General features: G+C 37.4%; 1 protein-coding gene across 1 annotated transcript; it reads right to left on the minus strand.

Annotated features, from left to right (window-relative positions):
- Window positions 1-1590: 1590 nt before the first annotated feature.
- Window positions 1591-3230, minus strand: LOC122275480. The gene is made up of 3 exons (XM_043084564.1): window positions 2770-3230; window positions 2178-2261; window positions 1591-2065 (listed from the first exon to the last, which is right to left on the minus strand). Exons 1-3 carry the CDS (start codon window positions 2938-2940, stop codon window positions 1754-1756), a joined length of 567 nt encoding a protein of 188 aa, XP_042940498.1. The 5' UTR covers window positions 2941-3230; the 3' UTR covers window positions 1591-1753.
- Window positions 3231-21098: the final 17868 nt, after the last annotated feature.

Consider the following 21098-nt stretch of genomic DNA (forward strand, 5'->3'; position numbering starts at 1 on the left):
TGTGAAATTATTGTAGGAAAGATCACTGCATCCATACATCAGAGAAAACCATGGAAATCCTTTAATAAAAAAATAAAAAACAAACAAACCTAGAACCAAAAAAAAAAAGAAAAGAAAAAAAAGGATAACATGAATCTAAGAATACTATTATTTAGTATTTCAGAAGAATTTGAACCCAAAAGGCATGTTATCAGGGAATGTCATTTCTTCATAAAGGCCGAGATATCTACCTATTTAATTATATAAAAGCGAAGTTTGAGACATCTGAGTTGTCATTCATACGGCATTAGTCAGCGAATTAATTGAGTTATGCTTTTTCGTTCCTGTCGGTAACGCTTCAAGTTTCACTTTCCCTTCATTTCTTCATACCTCTCCGCCAAACAGAGGCGTTATAGCCGAACAGAGGTGTTATCATAACTCTTTTTATTCGCAATATCTTTTTAATGCTTGAATTAGAATCATTAATTGCTTTCAAAGCGTTTGGCACCTTTTTTTCTTATTTGGAGCACAGCCGCCCCTTCCTCAACGTTGTACCATAGCCCCTGTTCAAGCTTCTACCGTACACCACTTCTCTGCCACCGTGAGACGCCCCCTGCATACCACTAAGCACTACGGTTAGCACCACTGTCAGACCCTCCGTTTAACACCCCAAAAGAAAAGGAAAAAGAGAAAAGCCCACCTCTGTTGTACTTCTCAAAAACAGAGCAGGAGTTTTGGTCGAAGTCCTCCACCAAGGTCCACTCCGTCGGCCTCTCACTGGGTGTCGTACCTCAATGCCACCTCCTTGCTCCGCCATCTACCCGGGCCAACGATTACCCGTTGCCGTTTACGCACGGACAAGCCCCCAACTTTAAATGGTGCGTAACGTTTCCAGTTTTTTTCCAGCCCATGAACATTCAGCCAACCTTGAGGACCTTTTATTAATATATAATACATATATTTTATAAATATATCTATATATATGTACTTTTGTTTTGGATGATCCACATTAATTGCTTCCCTGATGTTGTGGATGCTTTTTAAGGCGTAATCTGCACCTTTAACTCTCTGGGAATTGCCAACTCTCAAGAATTATACACAAAAGCATCAAGAGAATATGCTGATTCGCTGCTAAAGTGGTCAGAGCAACACTGAGAGAGGATACAAGATAGTCTGCAACAGACGCCACTAACCACACTGCTGCTATGCCTTAGTCTCGCATCACCTAGTCTGCCACTCCAGGAACTTTTGTGTATTACACTCACATTCATGTAGATATTACAGAGTTAGTTATCGTGCAGCTGTCATTTTTGTATTTTTATTCCTTTCTGCTATACCACTTACAGTTGTTAGCATATATATTTGTAAGGGCTTTGCTACACGCAGTCGGGAAACGCAGTCGGCGTGCAGTCGGCTGTACGGAATAAATAAAAAAAAATTATAAAAAAATTATTTTATATTCAAGAGGACCTGCATGAATTATAAAAAGTTATAAAAATAATTTTTTTTTTTCATATAGGTCCTGTATTAATTTTTTTTATACAGCCGACTGCACGCCGACTGCATTTCCCGACTGTACAAATCATTTCTGTATTTGTAATGCACAATGTGGATGTAAGTTTTTATCATCTTATTGAGAATTCAGTTTTCTCTCATCTTCTTCTTTGTTAAACTTTCCTTTACATTAACATTTTAACATGGCGTCAGAGCTAGATTGAGCCTCAGCCTATCAATCTCGCTGCAAATCCTTCTTCTTTCTTCACAAATATTATCCTTACAATTCCGCTACAGGTAGGAGATTTTGCGCAAGAGAGCTGCGCAGGGATGCCATGTCCGCGTGAATTAAAAAAAAACAAAAACTAAATGAAAGACAGAAAAAGCTTACGAAATCAAAGAAGAAAAAGAAAACAAAAGGAGGGAAACTGCAGTTCTCCCTCGCGACGCCGTAATCCTTCTCAACTAGCATTTTTGGACCCCAACTGCAGAGTTCAGAAGCATGCTCTTTAGGCTCGTCGTCTGTACCACACTTTGTTTTTTGCTTCTGTTGCTTACGATAATCAATGAAGATAGAAAATGGTAATGAAACCTAGAAAAAAAATAAAGAAAGAAATAAATTGGAGCCAGCATTAGCCATAAGAGAGAGCAATCTAAATCTCTATAATGTTAGAAAATGTTAGAAAACTATACAGAATGATTACCCTCTTGCGACTTTCTAGATCAACATAAAAGACAGGTGCAGATCTTGTTCGCGTTGCCTCCACAGTACACGACCCTGCCCATTCCTATATCCCATTAACGCAAAGTAAAAAGTAATTAATTCGATATATATAATCAGAAAATTAATTACAGCAAAAGCAATGCTTGGAACTATCTTTCTAGCTAACTCCAAAAGTATATGACCATAGTTTAAATGGGAAGCAAAGGCTAAACATTTTATGGCATCATTTAAATATGTTAGCCCCTGTCCTCGCGCAATGGATGATAGGTAGTGTGCAAGCAAACAAGCGCAAGCGCAAATGGTAACAAAAATCTTATTTTATTGAATTTTCTTAGTTCTCGAAGCATTGTTACATATAGTTTTAGCTATCATTAGACATATTTCAATAACTTAGAATGAAATTATTTGAAATCCAGGAAATTTTCGATTTTTAGAGTAATTTTCTAGCTTCTGAAAGCAAAATAACGTGGTGATTTAAGCTTTTAGAAAGTAAGAACATCTCTTACAAAATCCAAATCAAACAACACCTACACAAGCCGATCTTACATCAATAAAATAGAGCTGGAAGAAACCTGCAAATAGTCGAGGCCACCATTCGATGGACTCCACTTAGCCAAGGCTTTCCAATCCTTGATGCATCCAGTAAATACCTTAAAATATTTTTTTTTTTTGAAGAGAGAGGGAGAAGGAACTAGAGAGTGAGTCATATTCCTGATAAAGGAAGAGAGAAATAAGAGAATCATAAGTCGGGAGTGAGAATCATACAGCCGGAAAATTTAGAAAATTTAGAGTTAGGGTTCAAAAACCCATCATCTGTCGAACTTGAATCTTTCGGAGAGATGGAGGAAGGTGATAGAGGAGGAGGGTGAAGATGGAGGAGGGAGAGGGAGGAAACTGGGAAGGGGAGCACAAGATGGGTTTCACAGTTTCAGAAGTCTCTCAATTTGGAGAATCGACCAAATGATAAAACATACCGATTTAGGAAAACTCTTAAGCACAGCGTATTAGTTTCCACGTAGACTTTTGCTAGTTGCTCGTGTGTAGTGTGCGTCAACTCTCCTGCACATAGAGTTTTTCTTATCCTTATCCCTCATTTTTCCTCAACTTCTTCACCATGCAAGAAGATGATGCACAAGCACCCCCCCTCCCTCACCACAATCCTTCTTCGCCCTCAGACAACCCAAACAGTCCATTCTATATCCACCAAAGTGACAACTCCCACACTATGGTTATTTCACCACATCTTTCAGACCCAACTACTTATCATGGCAGAGATCCTTCACCCTTGCCATTTCAATCAAAAATAAGCTTCACTTCCTCGATGGAAGCATCACCACCCCACTTCATGATGATCCTCTCTATATTCTATGGATGCGCTGCAACAACAACATCTTATCCTCGATCCTCAACTCTATCACCAAGGAGATTGCCTCTAATGTCTTTTACATCAGTTTAGCTAAAACAGTATGGGACTAGCTTCACACTCGTTTTTCTTAACCAGATTCTGTGAGGATATACCAACTACAACAGCAACTTGGCACACTTGTGCAAGGCATACAGTCAGTGAGTGAGTATTTCACTTAGCTCAATGACATTTGGGAGGAACTTAACAACTACAGGCCATCACCATTTTGTTTATGTGGTCATTGTACTTGTAAAGCTCTTACTACAGTTGGTGAAACTCAACAGGCTGACTATGTGTTCAAATTCCTCATGGGACTCAATGACCCATATGAAAGTATAGGAGGTCAGATTATATTGATGAGCCCCATTCCAACACTTGATAAGACCTTCTCCTTGATTTTACAATAAGAAAGACAGAGGCAAACCCGAGTCATGATGCTTCCTTCTGCTGAGTCCTTAACCATGGCAGTTCTCCAAAACACCTCATTCAAAAGTAAAGACAAACTAGAAATGACATGTAATCATTGTGGGAAATTTGGCCACCTTCGAGAGAAATGCTACAGACTGATTGGATTTGCTCGAAATTTTAAGTTTCACCAAGGTCAGCTCCCAAATCATGTTCAAGCTCAACACTTAGCCAACTAAGTCCTCTCTCCCATCAAGGCAAAGGAATCTTTCATAGTACCTAAGTTATCCCTCACTCAGTCTCAAATTTAGAAGTTGATGGCACTATTAAATGGCTCAGAACAACAGTCAAGCCATACAGAATCTCCTCCAACTCCTTCAGCCAGTTCATCACCCGATATCCCTCAGTCAAACATGGCAAGTACATGCTTTTATGTTAACTCACATAACTCTATTTTTTCAAACCATAATCAACATCAACTCTCATCTCTTTTGCAACATGGTTCTTCAAACTTAGGATCCACACAATGGATAATTGACACTGGGGCCACAGACCACATACTATGTTCCCCAAACCTTCTCACCTCCATCACCTCAAACACCAATGCCTTAGTTCAACTGCCCAATGGCTCATGAGTTGCAATGACTCATGTTGGAATTGTGCAACTCTTTGGCTTCATCATCTTCACAGGGGTACTTTGTGTGCCCTCCTTCAGCTTAAACTTGTTATATGTGAGCAAACTTATTCTCAATCCCACTCTCTATCTCATTTTCATGAAAACTTTCTGTTTTATATAGGACCTTGCTTCATAGATGACGATTGGACTAGCTAAGATCCATCATGGCCTATACTATTTGCTACCAAGCTCTCTAAGTTCCAGCAATTGCCAAAAGCTCACTCAAGTTTTTTCGCTTTCCTCCAAAAGTAGCATTTGTAATGCCTCTAATGGGCAAAACTTTGATATATGGCACCTAACACTTGGACATTTACCTAGTCAAAGAATGAGCTTACTTCATTCTTCTTATCCAGATGTAATCAGTCCTTTGTCTGTTCCTTTTCATTGTACTACCTATTATTTAGCTAAATAGAAAAGACTAAAGTTTCAGTCAATTGTTACTTTCACCAATTCTATTTTTGATCTTATTCACATTGACATTTGGGGCCCCTATTCTCAACCTTCATTGCATGGACATCACTATTTCTTAACAATATTAGATGATTATAGCAAAACCACATGGATCTATCTCATGAAATTCAAATATGAAACACAGTTCCTCTTGCAGTCCTTCATCATCATGATCAACACTCAATTTGAAACTAATATAAAAAAAATTCAAATTGATAATGGACTTGAATTTAACATGCCTGAATTTTACAAATCTCAAGGAATAATCCACTAAAAGTCTTGTGTCTACACACCCCAATAGAATGGAGTGGTAGAAAGAAAACAACAGCATCTTTTAAATGTGGCCAGAGCCCTCCTCCTTCAAGCCAATCTTTCAACTAAATTCTGGGGTGATGCTGTTTTGACAGTAGCACACCTAATCAATTGAATCCCCTCCCCACTTCTTGCAAACAAAACACCATATGAAATGATATTCAAATCTCAACTATCCTATGTTCATCTCAAAGTATTTGGTTGCCTATGTTTTGTCTCCACCATTAAAAGAAATAGAACCAAACTTGACCCCATATCCAAGAAATGCATATTTATTGGATACCCTATTGGGATTAAAGGGTACAAACTATATGATCTCACCACTTCGTATCTCGGGATGTCATTTTCATTGAGTCTGAATTCCCCTTTGCCAAAACAGTCATTGAACTCACTTCTCCACTCAATCCCTCTCTTACTTTACTTCCAGCCTTCCGTAACTTTGTTTCTTACCCCTCAAACTCTCTCTCACACAACACAGAATCACATTCTCCCTTCTCACATACAGAACCATCTTCTAAACCTTCAAATCAAACTACACCTCCCTCCACTTCTACATGCTCATCCACTCCTCCTGAATCAAACAACACTGTAGTCCCTTCCCAATTATCACCTGCTCTACCTACAAACCCTCCATCCTAACAGCTTAGGAGATCAGATTGAATAAAAAAACCCACCTCCATACCTACATGACTATCACTGTCAGCTTGTTTCCACCATCCCTCATCCTCCCCTCTCAACCTATTCCACTGCACATCCATTACAACAGTCCCTTTAATACTCCAGGCTCTCTCCCTTTCATAAAAAATATGCCTTATCCCTTGCCCTCAGATCTGAGTCCCAAACTTATGAGGAGGATATTATGAATGACCATTGGCAAACTGCTATCAATAATGAACTTGAGGCCCTTGCAACTAATGGTACTTGGTCCATTACTTCCCTTCCTATTGGAAAGAAAGCAATTGGATGCAAATATGTGTTCAAAGTCAAATTAAAATCATATGGAAGTGTGGACAAACACATGGCAAGACTAGTGGCTAAGGGGTATACTCAAAGAGAGGGCTTCGATTTTCAAGAAAATTTCAGTTCTGTAGCAAAGATGTCCATTGTCATAATGTTCCTTTCTCTTGCTGCAAACCATGATTGGAATTTAGAACAATTAGATGTTCATAATGCTTTTCTAAAGGGTGATCTCGATGAGGAGTTATACATGAAACTTCCACTTGGATTTCAGCTTAAGGGGGAGTCTCAATTCCAAGGACAGAAAATGGTATGTAAGCTTCACAAATCCTTGTATGGCTTAAAGCAAGCCTCAAGGCAATGGAATGAAAAATTCATTGCCTCACTTGTTGCTGCTGGTTTTTATCAATCAAAATTAGACTACTCATTGTTTACTAGAAGTGACAAAAATGTTTTGTTGCTCTTCTAGTATATGTAGATGATATCATGTTAGGAAGTAGTAGCTTAACTGCAATCAATTCAGTGAAAGCTTATCTTCATGATCAATTCAAAATCTGAGACTTGGGTGGGCTCAAATACTTCTTGGGGTTAGAAGTTGCAAGATCAAAGAATGGCATTCATATTTGCCAAAGAAAATATGCCTTTGAGATAATTGGAAAAGCTGGTTTACTTGGAAGCAAAGTTGTGACCACTCCAATGGAACCAAATATGAAATTATCACATTCCTCTGTTGAGTACCTCACAAATATAACTGGATATCAAAGGTTAATAGGGAAATTGATCTTCTTGAGTGCCACGAGGCCTGACATCACTTACTCAGTTGGTATTCTTAGTCAATTCATGGATAGGCCCACTCACACTCACCTCCACACAGCTCATAGAATATTGAGGTACCTTAAGGGCTCGGTAGGACAAGAGATTTTCTTCTCACCAAGGTCTTCTATGCACTTTAAGGGATACAGTGACTCAGACTAGGCTGCATGCCCTGAAACCAGGAGGTCTATAATAGGTTTTTGGATTTTTATGGGTGACTCTTTGATTAGCTATGGTGTCAAGATCATTTGCTGAAGCAGAATATAAAGCATTGACACAAACCAGTTGTGAAATCATTTGGTTAAAAGCTCTTTTAGAAGACTTCAACATCAAACACTCACAACCTGTTTTATTATATTGTGATAGCCAATTAGGAATACACTTGACCAAAAATTTCATATTCGATGAGAGGACTAAACATGTGGAATTGGATTGTCATTTTGTTTGAGAAAAGGTGTTGGTAGGTGTGATTAAACCAGTACATGTCCCTTCAGAATTTTAAGTAGCAGACATTCCTACCAAGGCCTTAAGAGCTCGTTCATTCCACTTGTTACTGTAATTACCAAGAGCCGCAACATATTCTTGCTCACGTTTAATTTTTGCCATTTATCTTTGTGTTTATCTTCCTGCTCTTTTCTTGATTCTTCTTCGGCTCTGCTCTTTTCTTGATTCTTCTTCGGCTCCTTACTTCCGCTCTTTTCTTGGTATCAGAGCCATCTTTCGGCTCCTGGTAATTAATAGTTCGTAATTACTTCTTATCATTTCACTTATTTTGTTGTTCTACAAACCAAAGACCGAGGTTCTACTCTGTCTAGTTATCCCCAGACTTGTCAAGAGACCTACTGTCCTGTAAGACCCGTTGCTAGGTGAGCGTAGGGCATTTGGACGCCAGGGTGAGATTAGCTTTGAGAATACTTGAGACTTCTGAGGTGTGAGGCACTGTTTTGTTTAAAAACAAAGTAAGTAAAATGTATAGATCTAATTCAACTATTAGTTCCAGTTCCAGGATTGAACCCCCTGATATCATTAATGAGGAAGATTTCTCAGTTGAAGAAACTGATCCTTCTGTTAACTGGAATCAATGGACGATTCCACGTATTCAACCCAGTTCTATCTATCAAACAAGTTGGTTTAAGTCTAATCTTAGTTTTAATTCAGAATTCAAAGTTAAAACTGTTGAACAAACTTGTGAAGTCTCCAATGTTCAAGAAAAATATTATCTTTTCACTAAGAAATCCATACAGGAATTCTTGTCAAAAGGTTATAAGTTTCTTCATATTGGATCCGTTCGGATCGTTGTTAAACCATTAACAAGATTAGGAATTAATGCTTCTATTCTTCTATGCTTAAGAGATGCTAGACATAATCAGTTTGAAACTAGAATTCTTGGTATGATTCAATCTTCTTTGTTCAATGGACCTGTTTACTTTGATTGCTTTCCTGATTTACCACTTGCTTTGAATGATCCAAATATTCTAAAAGCTTTAACTTTAAACATTGCTACCTCTGGTTATGATATGATCAAAGGAAGCAAACCCCTTGTTGTTATTTACCGAATCTATTACAGGGTTTTAAAATCAACTTTAAATTCCAAAACTGTTCTGAAATCTATAGGAGGAAAAACTTTGTTAATCTAAAGTTCTACCCCTGATGCCAACGTAAAGGTTTCAACAATGATTCATTGGAAAGATATTTCTCTTCCTAATGAATGGATCCTAAACCAAGAAGTTCCACCTGCTCCCATCTTAACTGCCAAAACTGATTTTGATTATATTCAACAATATTTAGATGGTACTGTCAAAATTAGCTTTGATCCAACTCCGGCTACAAGTTTCAGAAGAAACTCTTTTGCTGGATCTAGATCTTCTTTTAATCCTGCAGCAGAAGACTGTGAAAGAAGAGATCAAAATCTCCATATCTTTCTTAAGGATTCTGCAAAAGCTGCTCAACCTGTTTTAAATAATTCTGATTTAAAAATGAAAGGGCTTTCTACGTCCTCTTAAATTACCTCTGCCTTTTATTCAGCCAAAGATGCTGAAACATCTAAAGGCAAATCTATAAAGGAAGAAGCTAACAAGGATGATGAAGATACTTCAACTTTGTCTCCTATAGCTTCAGATATGACTACTTTCATTGCTCCTTTACCTAGTCAGCTTAATGTCATTAACAAAAATTATTTTGAAATAGATTTAATTTCTCTGTTCAAAGATTACAATTCAAAAGAAAACCTTGATAAGAGAAAAACTTATCATGCGACTTTTTCTAATCTCGAAAAATCACGTGTTAAACACAAATGGAAAGAAAAGATGAACACCGAACAAAAACATATTCTTTTCTTTGATTTCCTTGAAAATTATTATGTTTCAAAAAATAGTTTGAATGTTTTAAAAACTGATTTTGTCAAGGAAGAAGGAAGGACTACTGTTAAGTCCAGTCATCCTCCTTCAGAGGCAATTGTTATTTCTCATTTAGGTGTTGATTTAACCGCTTCACCTTTTAAAGCACCCAATACTGAGTCCAATAATCAAGAAAGTAACACAGTTTTGTCCGAAACAAAGAAAATTATCCAACAGAATAATTTTTCTAATACTTATCTCCAAACCATAGGCCAACAACTGGATAGGATAGAAGAAAAGATAGAAAATCCAATTTCTATCCAATCTTCAACACCTGTTTCCCAGTCTACTAACAAACCTTTGATTATTTTACCAAAAAAAGGCCAATCTTTGATCCCATAACAAAACAAACCAAAACTCTTGATCAAATTAATCAGATGCTAAAAAATATCAAGATTGAAAAACCTTCCTCTAGTAAACCTGAAAAACCTTCAACTAGTGCTTTAACTAACAAAGAGGAAGAAGATGGTTTTGTTCAAACTACTGATGCAAACTCATCTGAAAGTGACTCCTCAACTATTTGAAACATTGATCTACTCGAAAAGAATTTTCACCAAGATGATTTCAAACTTGCTGGTCTTGAATCCAAACCCAATCCAATGAGTTTTACAAGAAACTGGTATTCAAAACCTACACCCCCTGATTTACAATTCGAAGAAAAAATCTTTCAATCTCAATCCTCTTATTCAGCTGATAAAACTTACGAATGGAATATTGATGGTATGTCTGAACAAGAAATACTAAATATCATGAGTAAAATGTCTTTAGTTGCAAATGGTTACATTAATAATAATATTAGAGAACCTGATATTGTTGTTATCTTAACCACTGTTTTTACTAGAATGATCCTTAATTGGTGGGATAAACACCTTTTTCCGGAGACCAGAGAAGCAATCTAACATGCCGTAAAAAAAGATGACAATGGACTTCCTGTTTTTGATCCCTCTATTAACTCTACTCCTTTCGATGGTGTTAATACCTTAATCTATACTATTATTAAGCACTTTATTGGTACTCCTTCTAATATTACAAATCGTGTTTCTGATTATTTAAATAATCTGCGATTCCGTCAAATGTCTGATTACAGATGGTATCAAGATGTTTTTACCTTCAGAGTAATGGTTCGGGACGACAGTCAGAAGCCTTACTGGAAGGAAAAATTCATCGATGGTTTACCTCATCTTTTTGCTCTCAAAGTCAAGGATGAACTCACTGATACCTCAGGGTTTCTTAATTATGATAATTTCACTTATGGTGATATTTTCAGCGTAATTAAGAAGCTGGGTATTAGTATGTGCAATGATCAACGTATGCTTCGTCAACAGTTGAAAAATAGTAAGAAAACCAAGTACAAAATGGGAACATTTTGTGAACAGTATGGCCTTCCTCCTATTGCTCCTTCTAGACAAAAGCCCAAGCAGTTTAAACAGTTTTCCAAACCTCGTAGTGGTTACAGGAGAAAACCCCGTGATGATTTTTACAAAAAATCACCTAACAAGAAATCCTTTCCTAAAAAGAAGAATTTCCAAAATGCTTCAAAAGGAAAATGTTTTAATTGTGGGAAGAAGGGACATTTTGCTGATAAATGTACCCAGAAACCTAACAAATTAAAAAATAAGGTTAATGCGTTGAATATTAGTGTCATTGATCAAGAAGAATTATTCCAACTCATGGAAATGAAAGCTTCTTCCTCTGACATGAGTGAATTCAGTTATAGTGATTCAGAATATCACTCAGAAACTAAATCTTCTGATTCTCCCATTATTAAGTTTGGTTGTAACTGCACTAACTCTTGTTGCAAACCTACAGGAAAAACAATTAATGTTTTATCCAAAGGTGAAGAACAAGAAAATCTTTTATTAACTATGATTTCACAAATTCAGGATCCAGAGCTTAAACAAGAATACCTTCTTAAGCTCAAGAAGACACTGACTCATCCTGAGTCAGAGCCTCCTAAACAAAGGGTCAATTTTCAAGAAACTTTAGAAAGGTTTCAGAAGAAAAAACCTAAAGAAGTTTCCACCCAAGATTTACAAAATGAAGTAAATTTAATCAAAAAAGAGATTATTGAACTCAAGACTGAGGTCAATAAACTCAAAGATTCAAACTCTACTTTACAGCAAGAGCTTTTATGTGTTAAAATTGATAAACAGTTTGATCATAACATCCCTTCTGATGATGAGCAGCCTTCTAGTTCTGAGAAAACTGAAGAGAAATCTTCAGAATATCAGATTGCTTTAATTTGCCATTCCATTCCCCCCAAATGGTTTTCACGTGTTAATATTATCATTGCTCATGATTTAAAATTCTCTGTTATTGCTATGATTGATTCCGGATCGGATATGAATTGTATCCAAAAAGGATTAGTTCCCAGTAGATATTATGAAAAATCCACTGAAAAGCTATCTGCGGCAAATGGATCTAAGATGAAGATCAATTATGAGTTAAGCAATGCTCATGTTTGCCAAGATAATGTTTGCTTCAAAATCCCTTCTATTTTAGTCCGAAATATGTCTGATAAAGTCATATTAGGAATCCCTTTTATCTCTGCTTTATATCCTTTTATTTCTGACAAAGATGGTATCACTACTGATCCTTTTGGACAGAAAGTGAAATTTACTTTCGCTACAAAATTCGAAATCGACACTGACAAAAGCTTGAAATCCTTGCTTTTGGCAAAAACCCAGCATTTGAATTCCCTTCAACAGGAAATCAAATACAAAAAGATCTTTGAACATTTGTCTAATCCTTTGCTCCAATCAAAAATTGCTGATTTTAATCAAAAATTAATCTCTGATGTTTGTTCTGATCTCCCCAATGCTTTTTGGCATAGGAAAAAACATATTGTTTCCCTTCCTTATGTTAAGGATTTCTCTGAGAAAAACATTCCCACTAAAGCTTGCCCTATTCAGATGAATAGTGAAACTTTAGAATTCTGTAAACAAGAAATCAAAGATTTGCTTGCTAAAAACATTATTAGACCTAGTAAGTCTCCATGGTCTTGTGCTGCTTTCTATGTCCAAAAAAATGCAAGAAATAGAAAAAGGTACTCCTCGTTTAGTTATTAATTTCAAACCTTTGAACAAAGTCTTAGAGTGGATCAGGTATCCCATCCCCAACAAAAATGACTTAATACAGAGATTAAGTGATGCAGTAGTCTTTTCCAAATTCGACCTTAAGTCAGGATTTTGGCAAATCCAGATCTGTGAGTCAGATAGATACAAAACTGCATTCACTACTCCCCTTGGTTACTATGAGTGGAATGTGATGCCCTTTGGCCTAAAAAATGCCCCTAGTGAATTCCAAAATATCATGAATGACATTTTCAATGCCTTCACCCATTTTACCATTGTTTACATTGATGATGTTCTCATATTCTCCAAATCTATTGATGAACACTGGAAACATTTGCATACGTTTCTTGATATCATCAGAATAAATGGTCTTGTTGTTTCTGCAAAGAAAATCAATTTGTTCCAGACCAAGATTCGTTTCCTTGGTTATGATATTTCAGAAAGCAAAATTAGACCCATCAATCGGGCTATAGAATTTGCTGACAAATTTCCTGATGTCATCACTGATAAAAATAAATTACAAATATTCCTTGGTTCCCTCAATTATGTTGCTGAATTCTATCAAAACATGAGAAAACAGTGTAAACCATTGTTTGATCGTCTGCATACTAATCCTCCTGTTTGGACAGATATCCATACCAATCTTATTAAGAAGATCAAGGCATATGTCAAAACTCTTCCATGCCTTGGTATTCCTACTCCTGATTCCTTCAAAATTGTAGAAACAAATGCTTCAGACATAGGTTATGGCGGCATTCTGAAACAAAAAGTTTCACCAGACTCTTCTGAGCAAATTGTTCGTTTCCATTCTAGAGTCTGGAACCCTACACAACATAATTATAGCACTATTAAGAAGGAAATACTTGCTATAGTATTATGCATATCAAAATTCCAAAGTGATTTATTCCTATTACGCATTGATTGTATGAGTGCTAAATATGTATTAGAACAAAATGTTCAAAACATTGCATCTAAACATATTTTCGCCAGATGGCAAGCTATTTTAAGTGTTTTTGACTTTGATATTGAGTATATTAAAGGTTCTGATAATTCTATTCCTGATTTCTTTACTCATGAATTCTTGCAGCAACCATGAGCAGAAAACGAGATAAAGGAAAACAAATTGTCCCCGCCCCACCACCACCTATTTCAACCAAACCGGCACCTCCTATGGAAATTGCCAACCGATTTACTACCTTGGGTAGTATATCAAAACCTACTTCTTTTGCTTCAACTGTTTTAGCTCCATATGATCCATATGCCAAACCTATTGCTTCAGCAACAGCAAGGCCTACTCAATTATTCCTCCCTACTTCAAAAACCCAATACATCAAAAAAATGTATTCTTGGGACCTATTCTACATTGAACCCAATCGATCCATAGACACAGATCCCTACAAAATAGCTACCCGCTATTTTCCCCCCAATTTCCATTGGATCCCGGAGAATCCATCCAAAAATCTCCAGTTTTATTCCAGTATCCTGATCCACACTGATTCCTTAACCATTAAACCTATTTATGATAAAACAGATGATTCCAAACTGATTTATCATAGTGCTTATATTCTCATATTCATCACTAAAGAAGATTGGGGTACACACCCCTCTACTTCCAGAAAACTCCGTGATTCAGAAATTGCTTACAATTATTATGACTACATTGATGTTTGGTTCAGGTTCATGTTTTTCCAGACACCAGATATGTCACATTCGTGGTTTTTTAATTTTGATAAGAATTTCAGAGGAAAAATTCCACTATGGTTCAATAAATGGTGGCACCAATTTGGACTCATTCTGGACATTTTCCCATAAGAACTCCAACGGGCCTACAAATCCTTTATTCAAGCAATCTCTCCAAAGTTGGATGCATATGAGACTAAATTTCCATACTGCATTCATTTCAGTAAAAGATTCAAACCTCCATGGATCCTAAAATGGTCCTACGAGAAAAATGGTGATATTCTACACAGGTTTGCCTTTGTTAAATGGTGGGACAGATTCCCTCACATGGCAAACATGATCAATACTATTTCTAAAGAGTTTGATCAGACTACCTTTAATCTGAAAAACTCTGAAGATTTCCCTACTATTGACTGATCAGCGCCTGAATATCCATTAATCCAGGCACCGACCAGTTCGACCACTTCAAAGAAGAAAGCAACTATTTCCTCTTCTTAGAAGTCTGTTCAATCCTCCAAGTCCAAGAAAAAGAATATTTCTACCGGACTAACAAAGAAGGATTTAATTCACCTACTCCAACAATCGCTGAAGGAAGACAATTCTGACCCAGAATCAGAAGCCTTCTCTGAAGCCTCCTACAGTAACACATTTGGACATGATTCAGAAGACACTCCAAGACTATCTGATGACTGATCCATCATTATTCAGCTGACAGCTAGCTGCCTTGATTCATGAGAGTGAATACACTGTTCAATCAAGGGTGACATATTTACTGTACCTCTACTCATGATTGTGTACAGTACCATTTACTTTTACTTTCACTGTATCTCTACTTTAATGATTGTATACAGTACTTCCTTGCTCTATAAAAGGAATGCCTGGCCTCAGCATTAGGCACAACTTATTTTTAGAGCTTCTCCCTCGACTCTAGGTACTACACCCAGAGCCTATCTTCTCCCTCACCTTCCTTCTCTTCTTCTTCATCCCTAACCTCTCCAGATATTCTTCTGTAATCTTGTTAAAACTTGTTTATTTTAATAAACTTGTTTATATTCAGTATTTATATTTTCCATTTTTTATTTTCTACAATCATATTCATATTTATTTCCTGCAATCATATTTATATTCTGCAATTATATTTATATTTCAGTATTTATATTTCAGTATTTATATTTCAGTACTGCATACATGCATAGGTCGGCTGAGCCGCAACATATTCTTGCTCACGTTTAATTCTTGCCATTTATCTTTGTGCTTATCTTCCTGCTCTTTTCTTGATTCTTCTTCAGCTCTTTACTTCCGCTCTTTTCTTGGAGTATGCCCATCTTGCGAGGGAGTCTCAAGAATTATATACAAAAGCATCAAGAGAATATGCTGATTCCCCTGCTAAAGTGGTCAGAGCAGCACTGACAGAGGACACAAGACAGTCTGCAACAGAGACCACTAACCACACTGCTCCTATGCCTTAGCCTCACACCAACAAGTCTGTGTATTGCACTCACATTCATGTAGATATTTCAAAGTTAGTTATTGTGCAGCGGTCATTTTTGTATTTTTATTCCTTTATGCTATACCAGCTACAATTGGTAGTATATATATTTGTAATGCACAATGTGGATGTAAGTTTTTAATCATTTATCTTAATGAGAATTCAATTTTTTCTCATCTTCTTCTTTGTTAAACTTTCCTTTACATTCAACATTTTAACACCAACCTGCATTGTAGAACAGGCACAATAAAATATGAGGTGAGTTTTTTAAACCAATGACCCATAGAAATAACTTAAGAAGAGAATTATTCAGGCTAGAAAAATTTAGAAAAAGGTGTAGGTGTAGATTGATATAATATTTTAAAATAAAATTTATATAAATGTAAAATAAAAATACGCAATGGTGTCTCATACCATCGTGTTCAAGATGTTTGAGTTGGCTGTAATCCCGTATTTGTCGAATATGCATTAAATATTGACTAAAGAAAGTGAGATGTGGCACACCAAATTTCGAAACTGTCTTAATATCGCGCGCCTCTATCATGCGTATGAAGAGTTGCCTAGACTAGAATGCCTGTTGAATATTTTACACTATACTATCATCTTACTTGCATCTAAGATTGTTCATATGGGCCGGATTTTATCCGGCCCGGACCGGAACCCGAATAATCGGGTTCTTGGTTATGGGTTTCGACTCAGATTTAATCCGGGCCGAAATCTGCATCTTAAAATCTGTGTAAACCCGAGCCAGGTACTCGGATTTAAAACCCGGTTTTGGGTTTTCAACCAGGCACCCGAGTTTTTTGAAAATATCCATCAAAACCCTACTCACTTTCATTTCTCACACCGCTCCTCTCTCTCTCTCATGCCAAAACCCTAGCTTCCTTTGCTGTCCAAATCTTCGTCGCTCGTGTCGTCGTCTTCATCATCACTCTCCGTCGCTCCATCTCCTTCTCAGTTTCTTGGGTCAATGGATTTTATGCTTGTGGGTTTGGGTGAGCATGGTGTTGTCGGTTTCTCGGTCTCTTCCCTTTAATAACAAGGTTTGTGTAGATCATACCGTTAGTGATTTTGTTTGTTGTTTGATACCTGTTACCTTTGTTGTGGTCGATTTTTTTGGATATGAGTGTGTATGTCGTTAGTGATTTCTCTTGCTCAGATCTGCGTGTATCTTTTTTTTTATGGGCTTTTTAGGGTCAGATCTGTGCTAGCATCTATTCAAATTCGATCTGCAGTTGTTTTTTTAGGTTTTTTTTTCCTTTTTTTACTTTGTTGATTTGGGTCTGTTTAGAACTGAACACTATCTGAAATTGACCCTTATTTTGATAAAAAGTAGGTGATAAAGAAATTAAAATTAAAAATCACTTTCACTTTTGTTCTTGGTCAAATTTTTGTCTGGGTTTACTGGATTTTATTGGATGCCACCTTTGGCAATCATATCAATTTGAACTACAATGACATGTTTTCTTTTTTGTTAAGAATTTTGAAAAATAGAGTGGAATCTAATATCCAAATGCATGCCAAAAACACACTTGAAGAGTGGACAAGTACAAATGTCCACAATTTCCATGTTTGAATTGAAAGTAAATAGATCTTAAAGAAAAATAAGGAATAAAGGAGATTAGTTCCGCAGTTGGGCAAAGAGAGCAGAGCATCATGTGAAATAAGGAATAGGGCTTGTTTGACTGAACAAGGGAGGGGTTATTATTGTCCTGTGGAACACATGGTCGTGGAACTTGGAAAATTGATTTCTGGGATTGGAGAACTTGGGAGTTTTTGGCTCATGGGAATCACCACTTTCCAAACTTATATGAAATGTAAATCATCAGTTCATCCATCACTGGAGGCTGTTTGGGGTCTTCACCCTCTTACAATCCCTGCAGCTAGCTTGCGCTTGAGTCTGATCATCGCTGACAGGTAAACCCGATTTTGATTCGGAACTTGGATTTCTGGGTTGTAAAAATCCGGATTAATCCGGGTTTCGGACCAGGTCATAACCCGAGTATAACTGGGTTGGAACCCGGTCCGGATATTGAACCCGGGTTCCAGGTCGGGTATACCCGGATACCTGGTCCGAAACCCGGTTGAACACCCCTACTTGCATCTCATTAAGTAAGATGTGACACTTTTATCACAATTAAATAATCATTTGTTGCATGCTTTTTTATTATCAAATGATAATAAATACGCCACATCATATATAGTGATATGGTGGTGTAGTGCATAACATTACTCAATACATTAAACATTCCTTCAACCTCAATAATTCACCAATGATCTACAACATGTTCGAAGACCAACCGTCTCCTCCACCAACGGTGCGAAGTGACCAAGAATCACCAGGTTTGCTATGCCTGCCGTTTATTCCTTTCACCATAAAAAAATTTTTGGAACACAGACAAACTGAGGCAAGTTTTTTTTACTATTTATAAAAAGTCTGCGTGTCATCTCAGGTTATATCGAATGATTTATACGCTATGTGGAATATTAATGTGTATTATTCGAGGTCGATTTTAACAAAAACCTAGTTGAAAGACAAATGTTTTTACAAGTTTACATAAACAGAGTCAAAATCCCGATGTTTGATCATCCTCATCGATTAAGGATGGACTTACTTACATGGACTACGAGGCTGCCGTTGACTTCAACTCGGACTAGCCTAGCCCAAAACGGAACCCAGTGTAACATCCCGTGGCACCCACCGAACCATACCACCACTGGTAGCCTACGCTACTGTAGGACAGCCGCCCAACAAACCACCACCACCACCCTTGCCCCTTCGCAGCAGCCTACATGTCGAAAAACAACAACCTCAACCTCACGGAAGGCCCTTATTTCCTGCACCAAAAACAGAGCAAGTTATGTGCTCTCAGCCTCGATACTTCCCCGCACTTCACCACCCTCATGCACTTCGCTGGCAACAGAGGACGCCGGAAAGCAAGACTCCACGGTTGGACTGCAACCCGCAACGCTCAGTCTTCGTTCTCCTCTCAGTAAGGTCACGCCGATCCTTCTCTCACAGTGCTATCTGTTCTCTCTCTCTCTCTCTCTCTCCCAGTGCCTGCTGTGCACCGCACTCACCACCGTCGACCTCAGCCCGCCGTCACACGTTCACTTCTCTCTCAGTATGTAGCTCACCTCTCTGTTTGCACGTAAATTCTGGTATGGAAGTGTTTGTAGTTTCAGAAGGATTTTAATGTCCTAAAAATGACACCTCCCGAAACCAAACAGCTTATACTTATAAAATGTTTCAATATCTTACGCGTTGGATTAAAATAATATTAACTCCCGAAACCAAATTGCTTCTACGTATAAAATGTTACAATATCTTACGCGTTGGACTGAAATAATATTTGCTCCTTCAGTTCCTTTCTCATGTTTCGTTACTATGGGTATGTCTGGTGGTTATACTTTCTTCCCTCTTTTGTGAAGTCAGCAGCCTATTAACAAAAAGAAAAAATATCTGGTGTTGGAACCAATGTGGTCACTAATGGATTCGTATTGATTGAAGAAAAAATCCAGACTTACAAGAGCTGTCTTCTCTTAATATATATACAAGAGCAAAGTCAGTAAACTAAATCTGTACAATATATTAGAAACCGTATCACTAGAGGGCAGCAATCTAATTCCTCATAATCTGCATATCAGGTTCCAAATAAAACAAGCGGCTCAAGTAGCTTTCTTGTAGGTCAGGGGCTTGTCCTTCCAAATAAAGCAAAGTCAGACAGCATACATATAGGGAACAACAATATGCAGCTTTGATCCATAATTTGCGCCTGATTTTCCTCTAGCTTTCTCAATACTCCCCCTCAAGGTGGAGAAGCTATGGAGTGGATTCCCATCTTGTGCAGTAAATGATGAAACTGTCTAGATCCGATTGCCTTGATTAAAATATCAGCAACTTGTAAATTTGTAGAAATGTGAAATGGTTTCAATAAACCTTCTTGAATCCTTTCCCGAACGTTGGGGCAGTCAATCTTAATATGCTTCATTCTTTCATGATAAACTGGATTAGATGCAATATAAATGGCAGCTTGATTGTCGCAAAATAATTGAACAGGTTGGTTGAGAGTTATACTGAGGTCTTGTAACAGGCTCCGAAACCAAATCAATTCACATGTGGTAGATGCCATTGAGCAATATTCGGCTTCTCCTAATGATGGAGATCCTGTTCTTTGCTTCTTTGATTTCCAAGAGACCAAAGCATCTCCCAGAAAAATCCAAACCCAAGTGATTGATCTCCTTGTCTCCGAGCATGCTTCCCAGTCAGCATCACAGATAGCTGTTAACTGTAGTGGTTTGTTAGCTAGATAAACTAAGCCTTGTGATGGAGATCCTTTTATGTATCTCACAACTCTAAGAGCTGCTTTCTAGTGAACCACTTTCGGTTGGCTTAGAAATTGACTCATGATTTGCACGAAGTAAGAAATATCTGGGTGTGTGATTGTTAAATATAACAATCAACCAATTAATCTTCTGTACTCTTTCGGATCAGCAAGTTCTAGTCCTTCCTCCTCATTAAGTTTCAAATTTTGTTCCGTTGCAAACTGAACTGATTTTGATCCAATTAACCCGCAATCTTGTTAGATTTCTAATGCATATTTTCTTTGGCATATGGAAATCCCTTTTGAATAGCGGGCTATCTCTATCCCCAAGAAAAATTTCAACTTCCAAAGGTCTTTCAACTTGAAGTGTTTTTCTTGGGGATTGTGTGAACCCAATTTTGAATCTCGGTCTCATTGTCTCCTCCTATCACCATGTCATCAACATAAACAATTATGACAGTGAAAGATGTGTTTGTTCTTTTGAAGAAAAGTGACTAGCCGGCTTTGGATTGTGTGAACCCAATTTTGGTGATGATCGAAGTTAACTTGTGATTCCATTGCCTTGAAGCTTGTTTCAAACCATAGATGGAATTTTTCAGCTTGCATACACGATTCTCCCCCTCTCTACCATATCCCGGTGATAATGACATATAGACTTCCTCTTCCAAATCACCATAGAGGAAAGCATTATTGACGTCGAGATGGTAGAGGACCAACCTTTAGAGGCAGTAGTGGCCAACAGGCAACGGATGGTAGGCATTTTTGCAACTAGGGAAAAAGTCTCGAAGTAATCCTCCCCTTCCTTCTGTGTATATCCCTTTGCTATGAGGTGTGCCTTGTGTCTTTCAATGGTACCATCTGCTTTGTATTTTGTTTTGAACACCCATTTGCATCCCACAACCTTTTTGCCTCTTGGTAG

The sequence above is a fragment of the Carya illinoinensis genome, chromosome 9, assembly GCF_018687715.1.
Source record: "Carya illinoinensis cultivar Pawnee chromosome 9, C.illinoinensisPawnee_v1, whole genome shotgun sequence".
NCBI classification, from domain to species: Eukaryota; Viridiplantae; Streptophyta; class Magnoliopsida; order Fagales; family Juglandaceae; genus Carya; species Carya illinoinensis.

Excerpts from the sequence above, each read along its gene's own strand:
- LOC122275480 (XM_043084564.1), bottom strand. The coding sequence starts at position 2,940 with ATGATTCTCTTATTTCTCTCTTCCTTTATCAGGAATATGACTCACTCT. Across the intron at positions 2,262-2,769 it reads GTGGCCTCGACTATTTGCAG|GAATGGGCAGGGTCGTGTAC; the intron begins GTTTCTTCCAGC and ends AATGGGATATAG. Across the intron at positions 2,066-2,177 it reads ATCTAGAAAGTCGCAAGAGG|GTTTCATTACCATTTTCTAT; the intron begins GTAATCATTCTG and ends TTTTTTTTCTAG.